The following is an 18,464-nucleotide window of genomic DNA, read 5'->3' as shown; positions in this document are numbered from 1 at the left end:
ACAATCTATATCATTTGATATTTAATTGAGTCATGATTTTCTAAAGAGCCAAGATAGATAACAGAAATCCCAAGCAATGAAGCCCTGAAATTTAATTTGTAGCAATTTGGATTCTTCATTAAAACTCATTTAATATTCTTTTGCAAAAGTGTTAGATATAGACAAGGGTTTATATATTTACATAATAGGTTATTTGAACTACTCACCGAAAAAGGGGCCATGCTGCACCAGATATTAGAAAACCAAAGATGAATAGCGTACATATGTACCGTGTAGGGGTGGGGACAGGCAGAAGGATCACAGATTCCACTGTAGTGCTTAGGTGAATGGATGCGCAGGGAACTTGGGAACATGGAACAGAGACCTCCCAGTGCAAGCGAAGGGTCAGGCCTGGTTTCCTAAAGGACAGAGATCATTTCTAGGCAGAACAGAGTGGCAAACGGAGACAGAACGTACTCCAGTCTGGAGATGTGAGAGGAATGTGCAAGTTGAGTCATAGCTGGTACAAAATAGGGAAGTGGCTAAAAGCTCTGACTGACATTCAATAATAAATAAAAAATATAGCTAATTTTTGATCAGTGGTTTATATGTGCCAGGTCATGCTCCAAACACTTTTGTGTGTCTACTCATTTGATATGTACAAAAACTATATTTTTCATGTTTTATAGATGAGCCAACAGGACAAGTTTGTCCGGGTCATGATGGGGTTTGTGTGTGAAATACACATGTTAACATGTCTCTGTGGGGACTTCCAAAAAAAATTTTAATCATGATCACATTAGTTTTTGAGAGATTATTCTGCTAACTCTGTAGATGGAGGTGGGATAGACTGAAATATATCCACACACTGAGATCTACTTATAACATAGAGAGAATGTCTGGTGTAGAAAGTTTGAGATTGCAAAGAGTTACAGTTTACCAAAGAACACATATTCTTAGTGTCATAGCAAGAAAAATTTGAATAGGGGAGTGTTATGGTTGATACACTGTGTCAACTTGGGGAGTCTAGAGGTTTGGCTAAGTGACTCAGCAGGAAACCAGGGTGCTTACTTTGTATACATCCTGAGGCTGTGGAAGAGGAGGGCATGGAGATTATGTGAGAGCTACAGGCCCCTTAGGTGGGGGTAGCGTGTTTACAAAGTAAGGCAGAGAAAGAAGCTGCTTGCCACCATTCCTCCCTTTTTGCTCTGGCTGCATTGCTGTTCGGCTGCCATTCCCCCCTTTGCTCTTGTTGCTTTGCTACCTTCTGCCTCAGAGCCAGCCAAGTGTGGACTGAAACCTCCACAAACTGTAAGCTAAATAAACCTTTCCTTCCTTCATTTTGGGCGTTGGGTATTTTGTCTCAGCAACGAGGGAAAAGTAACCAAGACAGGGAGGAAGATGGAGAACTGCTTGAGGGAAAGGGATTGTAAAACAGCATGGGAAGGAGGATACTGGAGAGGTGGATAACAGAAGGCATGGATCTTGAACATGATCAAGGATCATGAGGATGGGAACAGCAGTGGAGTTAGTTGTACGCCTTTCAGGAGAATTCCTCTCCGTGGTGGCCCAGGAAATAAGGCACACAAAGAGCTCTTGGCTGCCAGTGGCAGGGTGTTGAAGGAAGTGTCTTGAATGACTCCCAATCTTCTGCCTTGGAAAATTGAAAGGTTGTGGTGCCATGAGTCCAATCAGGGTTATAAGAGAAAGAACATATTTGCAGAGGAAGATAAAGTTGAATTTAGACATAGCATGCACGAGCACTTGTAGAATATGTATGTAGCTATGACTTCCTAAGGTTATGAGCAATGCTTGGGCTAGATCATGATGCCCGGGGATGGGAAGTGTTTGTAACCATGGGAATGGATGACATTGCCCTGGGACAGCACGTGGAGTATGAGATCGAAGGACAAAGGTTGATTCCACAAAACCTCTATCATCACAGTGTTTCATGGCTCAGCTGAACCTTGTATTTTTACCATCATTTTAAAAATTTTATTTCCCAGATATCACTGAGGACTTTACACATAATTTCCCTGCATTGCAGTTTTCTTTTTGACATTTTTTTGGACTGTCTTACTTTATAACCATGCACACAGTTTCTGAAGATTAGAATAGGGCTGTTTATATTCCTTTGCTTTGAGCACATACAAGTCACACTGTTTGTACTCATTACCTACTTGCTGGTCAGCAGGTGTTTAGATACACCAATAATGATATAACATTTAGAAGAGTGGTCAGCAAACTGCAGCCCATAGACGACACATGGCCTGTTGCTTCTTTTGTAAATAAAGATTTATTGTAATACCATCTGCCCCTTAATTTTTATGTATTGCGTATGCTGTTTTCACACTATCTTGGCATAGCTAAATAGGATGGACATTGTACGGCCAGCAAAACTGAAAATATTTGGTTTTGGTTTGTGGCTGAAATAGGTGTTGTCTGATGACTTGCAACATGTTAGAGTTACATCCTGTGCAGTCGCGATAGCACCCGCATGACTGTGAAGTCATTAGCCGGCCGTGCTGTGATTCCACCCGTCTGCCTCTCTTCCCTTCAGACTGACAGCAGAGTTGCTGCGCCTCCTCTGTGCCGAGCCCCAGGTGAAAGAGCAAGTGAAGCTGTATGAGGGGATCCCCGTCCTCCTCAGTCTGCTGCACTCAGACCACCTGAAGCTGCTCTGGAGCGTTGTCTGGATTCTGGTCCAGGTTTGCGAGGACCCTGAGACCAGTGTGGAAATTCGCATTTGGGGAGGCATTAAGCAACTGCTTCATATTCTACGAGGGTAAGCATGGGTTTTGGCTTGCTTTGTTATAATGGCTGAAGGCTGGGGATTCTGTGACAAGATGACTGTAGCACACACACACACACACACACACACACAGAATTCAAATTCTAAGCCATGAGTATAGAGAAGGGATGGATTAAAATAGTTTCTTGATGTATATTGCAGTGTCATTAGTCATTAGTATATCTTATGAACTGAATACGTGCAAGTATTAAATAATAATGTTTTGATACCTCCATGGGATAGTTCTATTACCTATTATTATAAAGCATAAGTCAGCCTTATGGGTGCTAAATTAAAGTTAAAAATGAATACATCTGCTTGAAAGCAATCACATTTTAAGACCCGCAGTGCATAAATAAAGCTCATTCTGATAAAAGCAGAGTGCCTTACCAATTTTAATATAACCAGATATCATCAAGTCAATATTATTAGAACTTTGCACATGTTATTCCTTTAGGGATGTTGTGGAACTTTGTATTACAAACTTCATTTTCTCTGAGAGAAGAACATTGTAGAGCATAGGAACAGACCACAGAGATATGAGCTTTGTAATGATTTCTGTCAGTACCAAAATAAAGGGTAAAATTAAAGATTGTTGACAATCTGGTTTTATGAACATCATTTAAAAACCTCAATTATTTTAAATTATAAATCTTTCCAAAGTATTGCAACCTAAAAAGATAGCCCTTTGGTCAAAATACTTAAGGATTGCTAAAGATTTTTTTGTTTGGGTTTATAGAATGAAGATGGTGATGGTGATGGTTGTAGTTAATATTATTTATTACTGGTCGATCAAACCTTTTAAAACAGTTGTGTTATATCCTTTTAGAAAGTAGCTATTTTCTTAATGCAAAAATAATTTACGTATAGTTAATACTTTTAAAACAAAAACCTATCTTTTCTTTAGAACTGAGTCTAAGACAAGGCAGCATTTTCCTTATTTGCTCAGGTCTTAACTGTCCTTTTAAAAGAGTTCTTTCATGCTGAAACAGCCATTTCCCAGCCCGTATCAATGGTGTACTGTTTGGAAAACTCTTCCCTGGGAAGATATATGTCAGCTCTTATTCTGTTCTGAATGCATCGTGCTTTTCTGGGAGAATTTATTATCCCACCTGGATAAATAATGTCCTTTCAGAGCTTGTGCCTGCCCCAGGGCTGCCTGGTGCTGGCGGGAAGGGAGGAGGCTGGAGAGTATCTGGTGGCTTGCGTGTGAACAGGCGCGTGATTAGGGTGGCTCCCGGGGGACCTATTCATGCACATTCACCTTAAAATTAAAGGTGCGCTTTCGATCAGGTGGCGTCATCCCTACCAAAGAAGTTTTAAGATGATTTTGTTCTCTCGTGGGATGATCAGTTGTGACTGTCTTGTGACCCAATGCCACTGCCTCCCCCATCCCTACTAAAAAAGGGCACAAGTTCACCAGGCCGTCATGGAAGGGAATCATGTGAGCACGTACAGGTCCAGGTAGAACTGTTGCCTGAAAAATAAATAAATGAAAAAAAATACAGTAACCATATAAAGTAAAAGGGAACAAGGAGAGCGAAGGACATATAAAAAATCTATTGTGGAAGACAGTGCACTAAAATAGAAAAACAAATGCTTTACTTTTAACAAAGACATTAAACAGATCATGAAAGACAGGGAAGAAGACGGAATGGAAAAACACCCGCAGATCTAATAAATTAACTGAGAAGAGAAGCAAACTGGACGTAGTACAGCGGAGGGCAAGCTTCAGAAAGTTGCATGCATTGTGGAGGAAAAAGACAAGGGAATGAAGACAATTAAGACATTAAAGAAATGGGGTTTCAACATATGGATAATTGAGACTCCTGAGGTAGAGGGAAAAATAAAATTTTCCTCAAATAAAGGAGAAATTTCATTAGGAAAAGAAAACTTGGAATAATCATGACTGCGTTATTTTCAAGTGAGCTGATTATAGCAGAATAGAATTCAAAAAAAGGTAGCCTTGTAAGCATCAGGGAAAGAACAGTTTGTCCAACAAGTAGTGTGACATGCTCTTAATTATAGGAGGGAAAAAGAGAGAAAGGGAAGGAAGAAGGAAGGAATTAAGGTAGGAGGGAAGGAAGGAGGGAGGGAGAGATGGACGCCATACACAAATATCAATTCTATGTGTATTCAATGTGAAACAGTAAGGACAATGAGGTAGAAGCCTTTGAGACTTGTGGAGGGAAAGATTTTAAAACATGACACTGAATGAACTGACCACAAAGGAAAATTGATATGTGGTTTGTGCATTAACATTTCAGAGACAGAAATTTTGTTTCTGACCGTTCCTCCATTGGAAGCCTGTCTAGTGCGAATGCCGCAGGCCGAATCCAGCAGCTTCATTTGTCAGAAGATCTCAGTCCTCGTGAGATACAAGAAAACACTTTCTCTCTCCAAGCAGGTATTTATGCCATATTGTTATTTGATATAGTATTCCTTGTTATATTGTATTGCTATTTGTTATTATAAAATTATTATGTTAGTGATAATTTGACACAGTTTATAAGATTATAAATTTGTACAGTTAAATCCATGTGGATGCCAGAAACATCTTGGTGCTGGAGTTGGACTGGTAGGTTAATGATATAATAAACTTTCCTCTTCCTTCCGTGCTCTTAACTTACTGAGAAACAAACGTAAAGTTAGAAATAAAGGAAGAGAATTTTAGCTTTATTCCTGGTAAAGCTGGAATTGGGAATGCAGTTTGCTCTGTGGCCAGAATCATGCTGCCTATAATTTTCTAGATCTTGGGAAATCCTCCTTCAAGGAGAAGACAGAGGAAGATCCTCCCCAGTGTGAGATTTTCACACCAAAGCCAGTGCAGCTATTCATGGAGACATTTCTTGGAAGATTTACCATGAACAGTTATGCAGTCTCTACCCTTTGCAGGAGCATCTGGTCTTTGGGACAAGTGGGGTTACAGGGCAGTCTCTGAGCTGCTGGCCATGCTGGTGTCCTGCTACAGCCCACAGGGAGGGAGGAGAAGGGCACAGTGTGTGCCGGAAGTAAATTAGGGAGATACCGAGAGGGGAAGGTGCATGGGGGAGGGATGAGCAGTGGTCGGGTATGAGAAGGCAGGCTTTCTCTGTTCCCTCCTACTTCCTCCTGGAAAATGGACAAGATGTTTCCTCACAGACACATGAAGACAGAAAGCTAAGCTCGCACCTTTCATTCACAATTTCTGCTCCCCCCAAAGGGCTTCTTTTGAATCACAGGCTCAGGTTGGGGGTTTCCTGTGTGAAACTTCTCCCAGAAATGCAATCCAGTTGAATCTCAAAGCTCTTAATATTTTTCATTTTGGAGTCTCCACAGAGTGGAACAAATCAAAGGTGACTGAAGGTGGAAGAGTGGTTGCCCCATGTGGGATTATAAGGTGGCTCATGCCTAGGGAGGGGAATAAGGTGGGCTAGGAACATCCTGTATCTTCTTCTGGTGGGGGTGGTTACAGAGCATATAGGTATGTAATACGTCATTGAGCTGACACTTACGGAGGGCTTGCAGACATTACCTAGCTTATTTTATACTTAAATACAAAAGGAAAAACAAATGAAAATTAAAAACATAAAGGATCTTAAAGTTTTTACTACACTTGCTTGGGTGGCCCTATGGCTCTGGGTGGTGTTCTTGACCTTTCCATGCTTTAGTTTTGCTCAGGTAAAATGGTGATGCCAGTCATGATATTAGTACTGGGTGGTTGTTGTGGGAATGAAATAAGCACATATATAAAGTCTCTAGCAGAGTGCTAGATCAGTGTCAAGGACTTAGCGCAGTGGTATTATCCTTTGTGGTGTGTGGCAAACCTCTGAGAGGACGAGGTTCTCAGTGCAGAATGTCACAGTGGTTGCGAGGAGGCAGGAAAGGTACATTCTGGGACTTGAGATTTAATGTCCAGCCAACTAGAACTGAACTCCTGGCCCCTTCCACTTACAAGTTGTGTGTTTGAGCCTGTTTAACCTCTTTGAATCTGTGTTCTCATCAGCTGAACTGGTAACTGTAGTACATTCCTGATTATAAGAATTAATTCAGATAATATATTTAAAGCCTTCATGAATTTATCAAGCATCGTTGATGTATTTATTGAGCATCTGTTAGGTGCCAGGCACATGTCGACCACCGAAGGTTACATGAACCAGATAAATACAAACCCTGCCTTCTTGTATACAGTAGGTGTTCAATAACAGGTTGCTGTGGGATCGCCATGCACGTGAAATACAGAAAGAGTGAGCTAGACACCATTAAAAGCCAGCTTCCCCTTTTCCAGAGTGGTGCCAGAAGGAACGTCAGTGTTTCTTGAGTGGCTGTGCCAGTAGCATTCCCTGTAGAGGCAGGTGCTGATGTACCCTGAGGTGAGCACGGGTGCTGTGTGTTCACAGTGCTGACTGACACACACTTGGCTTGATGCTCTCTTTCCAGCCTGCTGTGCTGCCCTCACAGAGCTGGTGCTCAACGACACCAACGCCCACCAGGTGGTCCAGGTGAGCAGCCCAGGCTCCAAGGTTGGGCCATTTCCTCCTGTTGTGATCAACCAGACTTCAGTTGCAGTCTGCACCATGGAGCACAGGTTTTGGGATCCTATCGTGTGGCTTTTAAACATTTTAACATTTCTTACCTAACTTACAGAGCCCTTCCTTCTTTAACACACTTGTGATTTGTCGTTCATTTATGTTGATGTTTCTTTCCTATGCTGTGGACAGTCCACTTCCTTTTCTTTATCTTTTTGTTGTTATTATTCTGAATTGGTTTAATTCTGGGCACAGGGGATACCATAGTTAAGGAGAACAGTCATTTTATCTAAGACTGTGCTATGTTATTCAGTTAGAAGTGATAGAGACACACTAAACAAAAGTATTTATTGCCAAGAAACAGATTTCACAAGTATAACTCATTGTTATGTAAGAAATGAGAGAGAGAGAGAGAGAGAGAGAGAGAGAGAGAGAGAGAGAGAGAGAGAGAAAGAGAGAGAGAGTCATAGCAAGGACGGGCTTTATCTGAGACAGAGACCTGAGAGGGGTCACTGGCTCCAAAATGCCGGGACAGCAGCTCTCTTACAGAGTAAGCGGTTCATTAGGGGCAGCTGGCTAGCAGAGAATGAGGAAGCTGGAAATTTACCTTCTGGACTCATCTATCTTAGTCTCCTGTCATTGGTCCATTTTGTGATTGTACAAGGTTCATTCTTCTTCAGGAGCTGAGGGCCTCCGTGTCAGGAATGGGCTATTGCATAAACAGGACTTAGGCCAGGCCAGTGAATTAGGGTTATTGGTATAATTACAAGATGAAGAGAATGTGGGGAAGGGTCAGAACTCATGGGAAGATGTCCTTTGGACTTTTCATTTCAGATTAGTCTACTATGTATATAGTTACATGTATATGCACATAGATACAAATAAATAAGCAAACACACATATGAACACATGTATCTATGTGCACCACCTTGCTATGCGTTTCTATTGCAAAAGTTACCTCCTACTTATTGAATGGTACAGAGAAAACTTTTTTGTGAGAGTCAATGCAATGTTTCCTTCGGAATATGCAATTGCATTAAAGGTTGGAAGAGCTCAGATTGCCAAGGGAAGGTGGCAGAGGTGAGACATTTGGGGTTGGCCAGATTGGGCTTCAAATGCTGACATCCTTCCCTGCTGCATAGGCTTCTAAAAAATGATGTAACCTCCCCAAGGTGTGGTTTTATCGTGTATAAAACAGCAAAACTATCAAATAATTCACAGAGTGACCATAAAAAATTAAATGCAGGAAGGCAAGTAAATCTCTTTGCTGTTTTAATCTAAGTGCCCACACATAGTACAGATCAGTAAATTGTATATTTAACAGATAACAGAAATATAGCTGTAGGTTAACACTTTTATTCATTCCTCCATGTATATATTTGTTATTAGAACAGGTCTGGAAAGATGCTAAATGTATTTTCACAGATAAACTTTATTTTCTTTTTATCTTGTTATTGTTTTGTTGACTTCTTTTGAAAAATTTAGTTACAATGATTCATCACTATTCAGATAATATATTTTATGTTCTTTAAGAATAAAAACTATAAAAAGGGAAATTATGTCTCATTGTTAGGGTATCTGAAGTCAAATTGCAAAGATACTTGGATCTCTTTATTCTGTCCCTGTTTAGTCCCTCACTCTTTGATTCTAAAATATGAAATCACTTTAAATTTAAATACTTTATTAATTATAAGTTCATTCTTTTCAGACAGTTGAAAATTTAAGACAGTGTTTCTGGTCTTTGGTGTTCACCAAATACAGCCTTACATTAATCTTTTAGTATTGTCCTGTGCCAGTGGCTTAAAGTTCCACAATTACAGCAACACTTCTTTTTTTGAGGTTGTTTAGTTGCTTCATTATGTTTGTGCCTCTCTATGGCATCGTCACTGGTCACTGATAACGCGGCCCTTTATTCTTTCAGGAAAATGGTGTATATACAATAGCAAAATTAATTTTACCAAATAAACAGAAGAATGGAGCAAAAACCCATCTACTACAGGTAATAAGCATGTCTCTTATTCTTTAGTATCAAGTTACTGAAGTTTTGATACTCAGTAAACTTAGGGAAAATAACCCGTGATAGTGAGAATTTTTAAGGCTAATGCTGGTCTCCAAACTGGTGGTAAAGGACAAACATCTAGTGACAGAGGCTAGTATGGAAACCAGTGATATTAAAACAATGAATAAAACAATGAATAAAAGTGTTAACCTATAACAGTGGCTTCTCTGTGTGATAGAATTAAGTGTATTTATTTAGGTATTTCTTGGCTCACCAGTAAGTTCTAGTTTTACTTTTTATCTTATTCAATTTTTGTAGTTATGGGGATTGGACCTAGGTCCTTGTATATGCAAGGCAAGTGCTCTGCCATTGAGCTACATCCCCAGCCTTTAAAACATTTTTATAATCTTGAGTAGGGGTCTTACTAAGTTGCACAAAATAACCTCAAATTTGTGACCCTCCTACCTCAGCCTCTAGAGTAGATGGAATTATAGGCATGTGCCATCATGCCTGGCTCCAATGTTTTACTTTTTAAGAAATATGTGTTCCTTACATACCAGAGCATAGCAACAGAGGGAAATTATTTGTCATCTTTAAACATTTTGTCTTTAAAAAGGGAAGCCTGTGAAATGGATCTTGAAGGTTGAAGTTGGACTCACCAAGTAGAGGAGGAAGGTGCCAGTGGCATGTGCTGCAGGGTGGAAGGGCAGTGCACGAACAGGGGACAGCAGGACACAGCTGTGCATGGGGGCTCCTGAGTGGCTTGGGGGACAGGGTGCCCGAGGAGACCTGGTCTCTAAGGGGTACATTTATGTAGGGTCCAGTGCTTTGTGAACAGTGGCCAAGTCCCCAAAGACATTGTAATGGCAAAATCAAATTCAAAGTAAGCCTTTGCAGTTGTTTCCGGTCATTTTCAACTAATTTAGTAAAGAAAGTCCAGACAACTGTAATGACAAGTGTTTGAGGAGATGGCTATGTGTAACTTGGTTCAAACATTAACACAAGATGTCCCTGTATGGAAACATCACATGGTACCCCATAAATATGTATCATTTGTATATGTTTGTGTATCAGCTAAAAAGCAACAGTATTTTTAAAAAGAGCTCTTATCCATCTCATCCACACCGATGGCCAAACCCGGCAGAGACACTTGTTAGTGTCCGTGTGCGGGCAGGCAGCACTTTCTGAAGTGCTACCAAGAACAGAGAGCACGGGGCTTGAGTTCTCTAGTGCACCACAGTTTTATCCATCCGGCCAGTGGATTTTGTTAGGCACAGAAGGTTTCTGAAAATTCCAGTAAGAGGCTGGGCAGCGGCACACGTCCCTAATCCCTGCATTCAGGAGGGAGGACTGTACATTAGAGGCCAGGCTGGGCAATTTAGAGAGATGCTGTCTCATAACAAAACGGTTGAGGATGTGGCTCTGCACTCCCTGGGTTCAATCTCTAATACTGCGAGAAAAAAATCCCATTGATATGTGTTAAGGAGTGCACAGGTCTCTTCCTCACCGTCCACGTCACTCTCTCCTGCATGTCACCATTCTGCTGTCTGCCTGGCAGATGGCTCTCTCTGGGCAGTTTTGTATGTGTCCGATATTTAGATCACTGATCTGCGAAATGGTCCAGGTGTGATGTATCCGGTGTCAGTCACTTCAGTGGTGCAGTTGCAAGCTGAGAGCTCCTTTTTTTCTCAGCCTTGCAAAATATCAGATGTTTATTTTTCTTAGTTAAAGCCTCACAGGTCTCTTTCTGAGTGTTCTAGGGAGTTACTGTCGATTGTTCTATTTGGGGAATGCTTCAGACTCTTTACTCAAGAGACCAATTTGCCAGGCTTGAGTCCACTGTGCCTGTGGCTATTTTTATATGCCATCATTTCTCGTGTTTATTTTCTCACAGAAACCATATAAATATTGAGGCATACATAGCAGGCTAGAAACAAAATAAAACTTGAGCTCTGGAAATCTTTGGGTGTTTGGTTTCCTCAGCACAGGAGTTTTACTTCTTGTCTCTGTTCTCATTTCGTACTTTCGAGAAAGGATTTAATGGCAAGTACTGAGGAAAACAAGGCCAAGATCTCCAGCGTTCTACATCAACACTCTTTAAATATGAGAACTACCCCTGCTGTGGGTGATTTTGTTTTCAGATGTGTATGAGCTTGGGCTCCAAATTAGGCCAGCCACTCACGATGAAGAAACTTGAATGTCTATTTCCTGATAATTCCGTCCTGAAAATGTTTTAATTTGTTGAGCTAACCTTGAAGAACCAATTTCCTTCTATTTCCTAGTGTTATGCTTTCAGAGCCCTGAGGTTTCTCTTCAGTATGGAAAGAAACAGGCCACTCTTTAAAAGGTAGGAGCTTATGAGCTTGGAGAAATGTAAAGAATCATCCGATTTAAGAGACCAGTGGACTGAAATTTTCACACACCTGACTTAGATGCAACAGTAGAAGAATGGTCAGTGTGCTGGTCATGTGTCTTTAGGTCTCTTAGCCTGCACAGATATAAGTGAGCTCCTATAGCAATACTGAACATTAACAAAAATGGTAACGTAAGAGCATAAATCCCTGCATCCGTACAACCCCTCTCAATTGCCTGTGACTGGCTATCGTGATTTTAGTATGTTTTTGTTAAAGACATTAACATCTTAAATGGATGGTATCAAAACATGTACTGTACTTGTTTTTGTCCACTTAGAAATTTTCGAAGTTAGTCTGGTAGTTTCCCTTATCAACAGAAACACAAAGTGTCTGTCAGGATATCCTTGAGAGGGTTGGAACTTGTTTGAAGGGACAGAGGCCTGCCCAGGGTTATAAAGTTGTGCTGGTGAATGTGACTAAAATACCACCATGTTGAGAAGTGCACACCATTACACATGTGTTGTGTTGGTTACTTTTTCTTGCCGCTGAGACAAAATCCCCAACACCTAGAATTAAGGAAGGAAAGGTTTATTTAGCTCACAGTTTGTGAAGGTTTCAATCCATACTGGGCTGGCTCCAAGGGAGAGTGGCACATGGCACAGGGCAAGAGTTCATGGCGGTGGAAGACAGCAAAAGCAACAAGAGCAAAAATAGAGGATGGGCGGCAAGCCTCTTTCCCTCCCTTATATTGTATGCAGGCTGCCCACCCCAGGGTGGGTGTAGCCCTCACATCCATAAGCCCAGCATTGGATCACGGATCAATCACAAACTCTAGAAGCGTACCCCATGACTGCATGAGGCTTTGGGGGACACCTAGACACAAACCATGACATGTATATTCTGCACACCTTTCAGGTGGCTGGATTAGCCAAAAGCACAGGCTCACACGCTCACTAGAATTTAAATGGTAAGGAAAGTCTTCAGTTAGTGTAGTATCACTTGTTCCGAAAGCACGGCACATTTTATGTTGTTGCTTTATTTCCCTATAATATTTGAATTTAGGAAAAAAGGAAGAATGACCAATAATTTCCCAGTTCTAAGCGAATGTGTATTTTTCCTTGTAGACTTTTCCCCACAGACTTATTTGAAATCTTCATTGACATAGGACATTATGTTCGTGATATCAGTGCTTATGAAGAATTGGTATCCAAGCTGAATTTGTTAGTGGTAAGTCCTATGTTTTAAATATTTTGGCAGGCTGCTGTGTGGCCATGACAGTCAGTTAAAGCAACTCATTTCATTTTTATTTTTTGGTTAGGAGGATGAACTGAAGCAAATTGCTGAAAATATTGAAAGCATTAATCAGAACAAAGCTCCTTCAAAATACATAGGCAACTATGCAATTTTGGATCATCTGGGAAGCGGAGCTTTTGGCTGTGTTTACAAGGTGACTTTGCATTTGAGGAGTGACATTTCAGATATTCACAAACAAAACAGATGTCAAACTTCCACATTCAATACAAGTTAATTGCAGTCACTGTGACTGAATAAAGATATTAAAAATTAGAACGTTTTGTTCAACAGGCAGAGATAGCTACACTAATGTCTTAGCTATCAGCTGTAGTAATTGGCCAGTGACATTTTTAGAGAAAAGACATCATTTCTCACAAAAAGTCAAAATAACATGTACTAATATGTGACACATTCTCTAAACTTATGCCAGTGTTACCCTACTCGTTATGGCAGACTGGACAGAAGATACTAATTTTTTTGAGCTGGGGTTAAAGTAAATTCAGCTAGAATTTTATATGGTCTATGACTTAACTCAATTAACAAGTCACTTTGTTAACCTATTCCTTTCTCACCCTTTCAACTTTCATCCCGTTGAGTTTTTTTTTTTTTTTTTCTTTTTCTTTTTCTTTCTTACTTTTAGGTCAGAAAACGTAGTGGTCAAAATCTTTTAGCAATGAAAGAAGTCAATTTGCATAACCCAGCATTTGGAAAGGATAAAAAAGATCGAGACAGCAGTGTGAAGAATATTGTGTCTGAATTAACAATAATTAAAGAGCAGGTAAATGCTTTTTTTGTTTCTGAAGATATTTTATTAAATAAATGTCAGTAAAACAGAGTCCTTGTGCTCGCCTTGTCCGTGCTGTTTATGGGCTGGCTCTGTGGGAAATTGCGGGCACTGCGGCACGGTCTTTTCACCAGGTTTTTCCCTCAGTTTGAGGTTGAGCCATTGAAATGCTTTCCGGAGTTTATATTAAGACCATGAAAGCAAAAACAATTGGGCTTATGGCGCAGCGCGTGTCACACACGAGCAATCCTTCTCTCTTCACTCGAAGCACAACCGTTCCCTGTGCATGAGAGAGTATTTGGTTACCTAGTTACATGCATTGGAACATGAGTAAGCGTTGCTGTCAAGTGGAACCACGCTGTTAATATTTTTCAGTTGTGGTTTATGAAATCTAAAACTGTGGATTTTCAAGGTGGGTTAATATTTATTGGCATGAAAGAATATACTGACATAACATGATAGCTCAGTGAACTATCATCACGAAGATTTCTTTGGTAAGAAAGGACATGTCAGAAGCAGGACGGAATTTTTTTTTGTTTTTGAGATCCAAGAACACATTGGCTTTTTTTGCAGCCTTCCTTGTGCATTTATCACCAACATTGTTCCTGTAACTCCCATAGGGAGCGGTCAGCCTCTCGTTCTTTGCTCTCTGCAGGTCACATGTGTGTGGCGTCCGTGCTGGAACAGCAAGAGTACCATCAGCATGCAGTTTAGTCATGGAGGTCTATAATTCAACTTATAAATCACAGTGATTGTATCATTTATAGCTTACTGTACAGTTGTTTTGTGTAGTAATGCAGTAGGTTAGATTTTTTTTATGTACTGTAATTGAACCCAGGGGCTTTGCACTGAGCTGCATCCCTGATCCTTTTTTTATGTTTTAGTTTGAGACAGGGACTCACTAAGTCACCAAGGTTGGGCTTGAACTTGAGGTGATCTTGCCTCAGCCTCTCAGCTCCCTGGAGTTACACATGTGCACCACTGCGCCTCATTAGGTTTAGACCTTTTTTTTAAAGCTAGTGTTTGCTTATATTTAGGATAACCTAGCCTTTCTCAAGGAGCTGTTTCATTACAGCACGAGGTAGTACATGGTTTTTCACCTCTACTTATCCAGCGTTTTCATTTGGACCCAAATCTAGATATAACCCTTGCCAATGAGGTAGGCCTGGAATATGGTTCTAGTTGTCAACTTGGTCCTGTTTTATTTAAAAGCTGCTGGCTATTTGCTAGGGGACGAGGTAGATCATTTGTTTTACCACATTTCCCCAGAAGAAAAAGTGTCTGGGAGGGACTACTCGGGAAGCATCATTTCAGACTTCAGGTCACTCAAAAAACTGTCTAGGTGGTGTCATGAGAAGGTCAGTCCATGCAAAGGGTAAAAGCACTGAGCCCTGGAAGCGGGAGGTAATGGCAGAAAGAAGCAGCAGAAATGAAGGAGAGTGTATTAGTGAAGATTAAGCCTAACACAGGGTCAACAATACAGAGGCTTGAAGAAGAGGCGGCACAATGCAGGTATTTCTTCCATGTGACCACGTAAAAACGGGGTACGGCAAGGGGATCTTCTCTGCTCCGCACAGTCATCCGGGGACTCTGCTACCTCCAGGACATTGTCTTCCTCTCTGTCTGGGAGGCTGCCATGGGCATGTGCATGTGCACGGTGGGAAGGGGAAAAGCATGAGAGCCACTGGTGGTGTTGGGGGCTCAAACCCACGAGCCCACGGGCTTCCCTCAGCCTCATCATATGACGGGCCCACTCCCAGCTGCCGGGGAGGCTGAGACAGTGGCCTCTGCCTGGGAAGCCACGTCCAATTACAACTCTACTGCAAGGGAAGAGGGGGAGGGCTAGCAGTCCGCCCCGCAAAGGAACACTTAGAAAGACCGAGAAGAGACACAAGCCATTTATAAAAGTAATAGCCATTTCTCTGAGATAAGACAAATTTCAATTTACCTAGAAACTCAAATTATAAACAAACAGCTGCAAAAATATCAGTATTCTTATAGAAAATGGTCTTCTTTAACTTGGAAAAGTAGAACTTCCATCACATCCTTAAGCAAAGTCACAGCAGGGGGACATTGCTTCAGGTACTCTAAAGAAATGACAAGGAAGACTGTATTTACAGCTACCACAATGGGTGGTCAAAGGATGGCACTAGAGACAGACTGAATAGAACTATAAACTCCACAAGGAACGTGGGAGTTTATAGCAAATTGGCAGGGGGAGGGGGCCAGTGGATGGCAGATTACTTAAAGGGATTTAGATATCAGGAATTAGATACTTGATTGGATATCAAGTGTGGGAGATTCTTGACAAACTGGCCTCACAGGGCCCTTGCTGAAGTTGTGCAGCCAAGCAGGATGGCTAGTCAGGAAGAGTTGTCACAGGACTCCAGTTAAGTATGGAAAGGGGGAGACTTGTCAACTAGTACTATGATTAATCTCAGCTCTGAGATTATTTGTTTCATATTAATCATTGTGTAGAACATAGAAACAGTGTAGACACAAACTACACACATATATATATCTATATATGGGAAAAGAGGTAAAAAAGCAATGGATATCTGTATAAGTGTACAGTGACACAAATTGCTTCATTTTGTTTTTTTTTCCCCTTTATGCAGTCTTTGTGGTAATAGAAGATAGTATGTACATTTTTAATGTTCTATTTAGTTCTACAATTCTGTTTTACTTATGTAATAAAGCTTGGTTTTTAATGTTGTTTTATAAAGCTGTATAGGTGATTGGTGCTTTTGGTTTAATTTTGTAAGTAACAGATTTTTAAAAAACTCATAAAAATCTCAGATGATGTCTTGAAATGCTCAGCTTTTTTGACATAATAATTTATGAAATAAAAGTCTGTGAAATAACTTTGTGTTTTGAAGTAGATAATACATGTTTGTGATTTATTTTCTTGCAGCTTTATCATCCTAACATTGTACGTTATTACAAAACATTTCTGGAAAGTAAGTATGACTTTTTGTGGTGGGATTTCTAATTAAGGGAAAGTATCTTTGTAACTTACATATTTTCATATTGGAATGTTGCAAACCAAACTCAGCTATTTTCTTTAATTTTTGTTACTAACCTGTCAGTGAGTGATCTCAAGCACCTATTTCTTGAACAATCAAACCACGATACAATTACCTGAAGGTAGCTATAAATAACTTAGATGCCTGTAGAGAAGGCACTTCATCAACACACCAAAATAATTATTCTTGCTATTTTCAGTATGCCAAAAAGCACTTCATAAGTTCAGGAGATAAAATGTGCTGGTGTCTTTATGAAAATTAATAGCAGTTTGTGTGTTGAATCAGACATTTTCCCACCTCCGAAATAAATTGGTTTGAGATTTCTTTTTCATGAAGTTCATATTAATGCCAGCAGGTGGTGATAGAACTTTGGTTTATTCTGTCAGCAGGCAGGCTGTCAAGTGAGATTGAGTACCCAGCGAAAACATTAAGACAAACCCACACCACTCAACAAAACCAAAGCAAAGCAGCACCCCTCCGCAAAAAAAAAAAAAATCCAGAACTGTATATAACTTCACCAGGCAGGATTGTAGGAATTCACTAATGGTTGTTATACTGCAAATTGTCATCTTCACATAAATTGCTCAGATTATCAGATATAAGCACGCAGAATTGGTCAAAATATAAAAATATAAAAAAACTTTTAATCATTAACTGTTCCCCTCAGTAAACCATCAGACATTATCTCTAATGTTCTTTTAAATTATTATTTTCTTATTCCCTTTAATGATTTGATCAGTCTTCTATTCTTACATCTGGTAATCTGAGCAACTTTGTTGAAGATAACAGTAGGTGAAATAACAACCACTGTTAATCCCTATCTTTTGGTTTGAAACCCTAATCATTTTTAATGTCCTTGCTTTGTTTTGTTTGTATTTTGCTATTGTTCTTTTTTTTTTTTTTTGGTACTATTTTCTTTGAAAGAAAAAAAGAGAAATAAAAAAGAAAAAACAGCCAGGACTGTTGATGGAAATAATGTATTAATGAAACTTGATGATCAAACACATATGAAATTTCCAAATAAATCTCCATTTGAAAGAAGATTTGAATAATAATACTTGCTAATTGCCTCTTTATCAGTGCTGCTGTTATTTAAAATAACCTTTTGTGTGCGCTGGCCTGTGCTACCATCTTACCCATCTTCCTTTGCCTATGTGACTCAGAAAAACTCAGTGCTGAAATCCCTGCAGTAAACCCTGCCACCTTAGATTAGAAAACTGCAATGAAGGGGAATATAAGGTCAGAAAATTTAAAAGTAGTGCTAGAGATAAGGTTAGAAATACGATAAATATTTCTTAGAGTAATGAAAAATTTGAAACAATATAATATCTCCATACAGAAGGATTAAATAAATTAGGGTTTATCCTTGCTGTACAATGATATGGCAACCAATACTAAGAATGATACACACAGCCTCTGTGTAGACTGAACTGGGACTGTGTCATGGAAACAAGCACATGTTGCAGAACACAGAGTTCCATTTTTTTTTCCCATTTTTGTTAATATTGTGTACATATATACAGATATGTTATATACATCCAAAACATAAAAGGCACTTAATACATAGAATTGTTAATGGTTTCATATTGGTTCTGGTGGAGGAAATGGTATTCACTTTTTGTTGGCATCCAAAGTAAAGACACAAGCACAGTTTTTATGAGATTCTCAGTGTCTAAGATAAAACCAGGAGAAGACCAGCTGTCTTTGCTCTTGAAGGAACAACAAAAATT

General features: G+C 39.9%; 1 protein-coding gene across 11 annotated transcripts in view; it reads left to right on the top strand.

Moving 5' to 3' along the window:
- Nek10 (NIMA-related kinase 10) overlaps positions 1-18,464 on the top strand; it is a 234,425-nt gene that overhangs the window by 53,873 nt on the left and 162,088 nt on the right. For all 11 annotated transcript variants that reach the window (XM_013515620.1, XM_005387501.2, XM_013515619.1 and 8 more), the window contains 9 exons: positions 2,540-2,764; positions 5,038-5,177; positions 7,190-7,251; positions 9,200-9,277; positions 11,560-11,624; positions 12,756-12,858; positions 12,950-13,078; positions 13,565-13,702; positions 16,623-16,668. In XM_013515620.1, the coding sequence (XP_013371074.1) occupies positions 2,540-2,764; positions 5,038-5,177; positions 7,190-7,251; positions 9,200-9,277; positions 11,560-11,624; positions 12,756-12,858; positions 12,950-13,078; positions 13,565-13,702; positions 16,623-16,668 (986 nt within the window). The remainder of the gene's footprint in view (positions 1-2,539; positions 2,765-5,037; positions 5,178-7,189; positions 7,252-9,199; positions 9,278-11,559; positions 11,625-12,755; positions 12,859-12,949; positions 13,079-13,564; positions 13,703-16,622; positions 16,669-18,464) is intronic.

This window comes from Chinchilla lanigera, unplaced genomic scaffold (genome assembly GCF_000276665.1).
Source record: "Chinchilla lanigera isolate Chin_1 unplaced genomic scaffold, ChiLan1.0 scaffold00029, whole genome shotgun sequence".
Lineage (NCBI taxonomy): Eukaryota > Metazoa > Chordata > Mammalia > Rodentia > Chinchillidae > Chinchilla > Chinchilla lanigera.
Note: the sequence above shows the minus strand (reverse complement) of the source record. Positions and strands in the feature narration are given on the sequence as shown.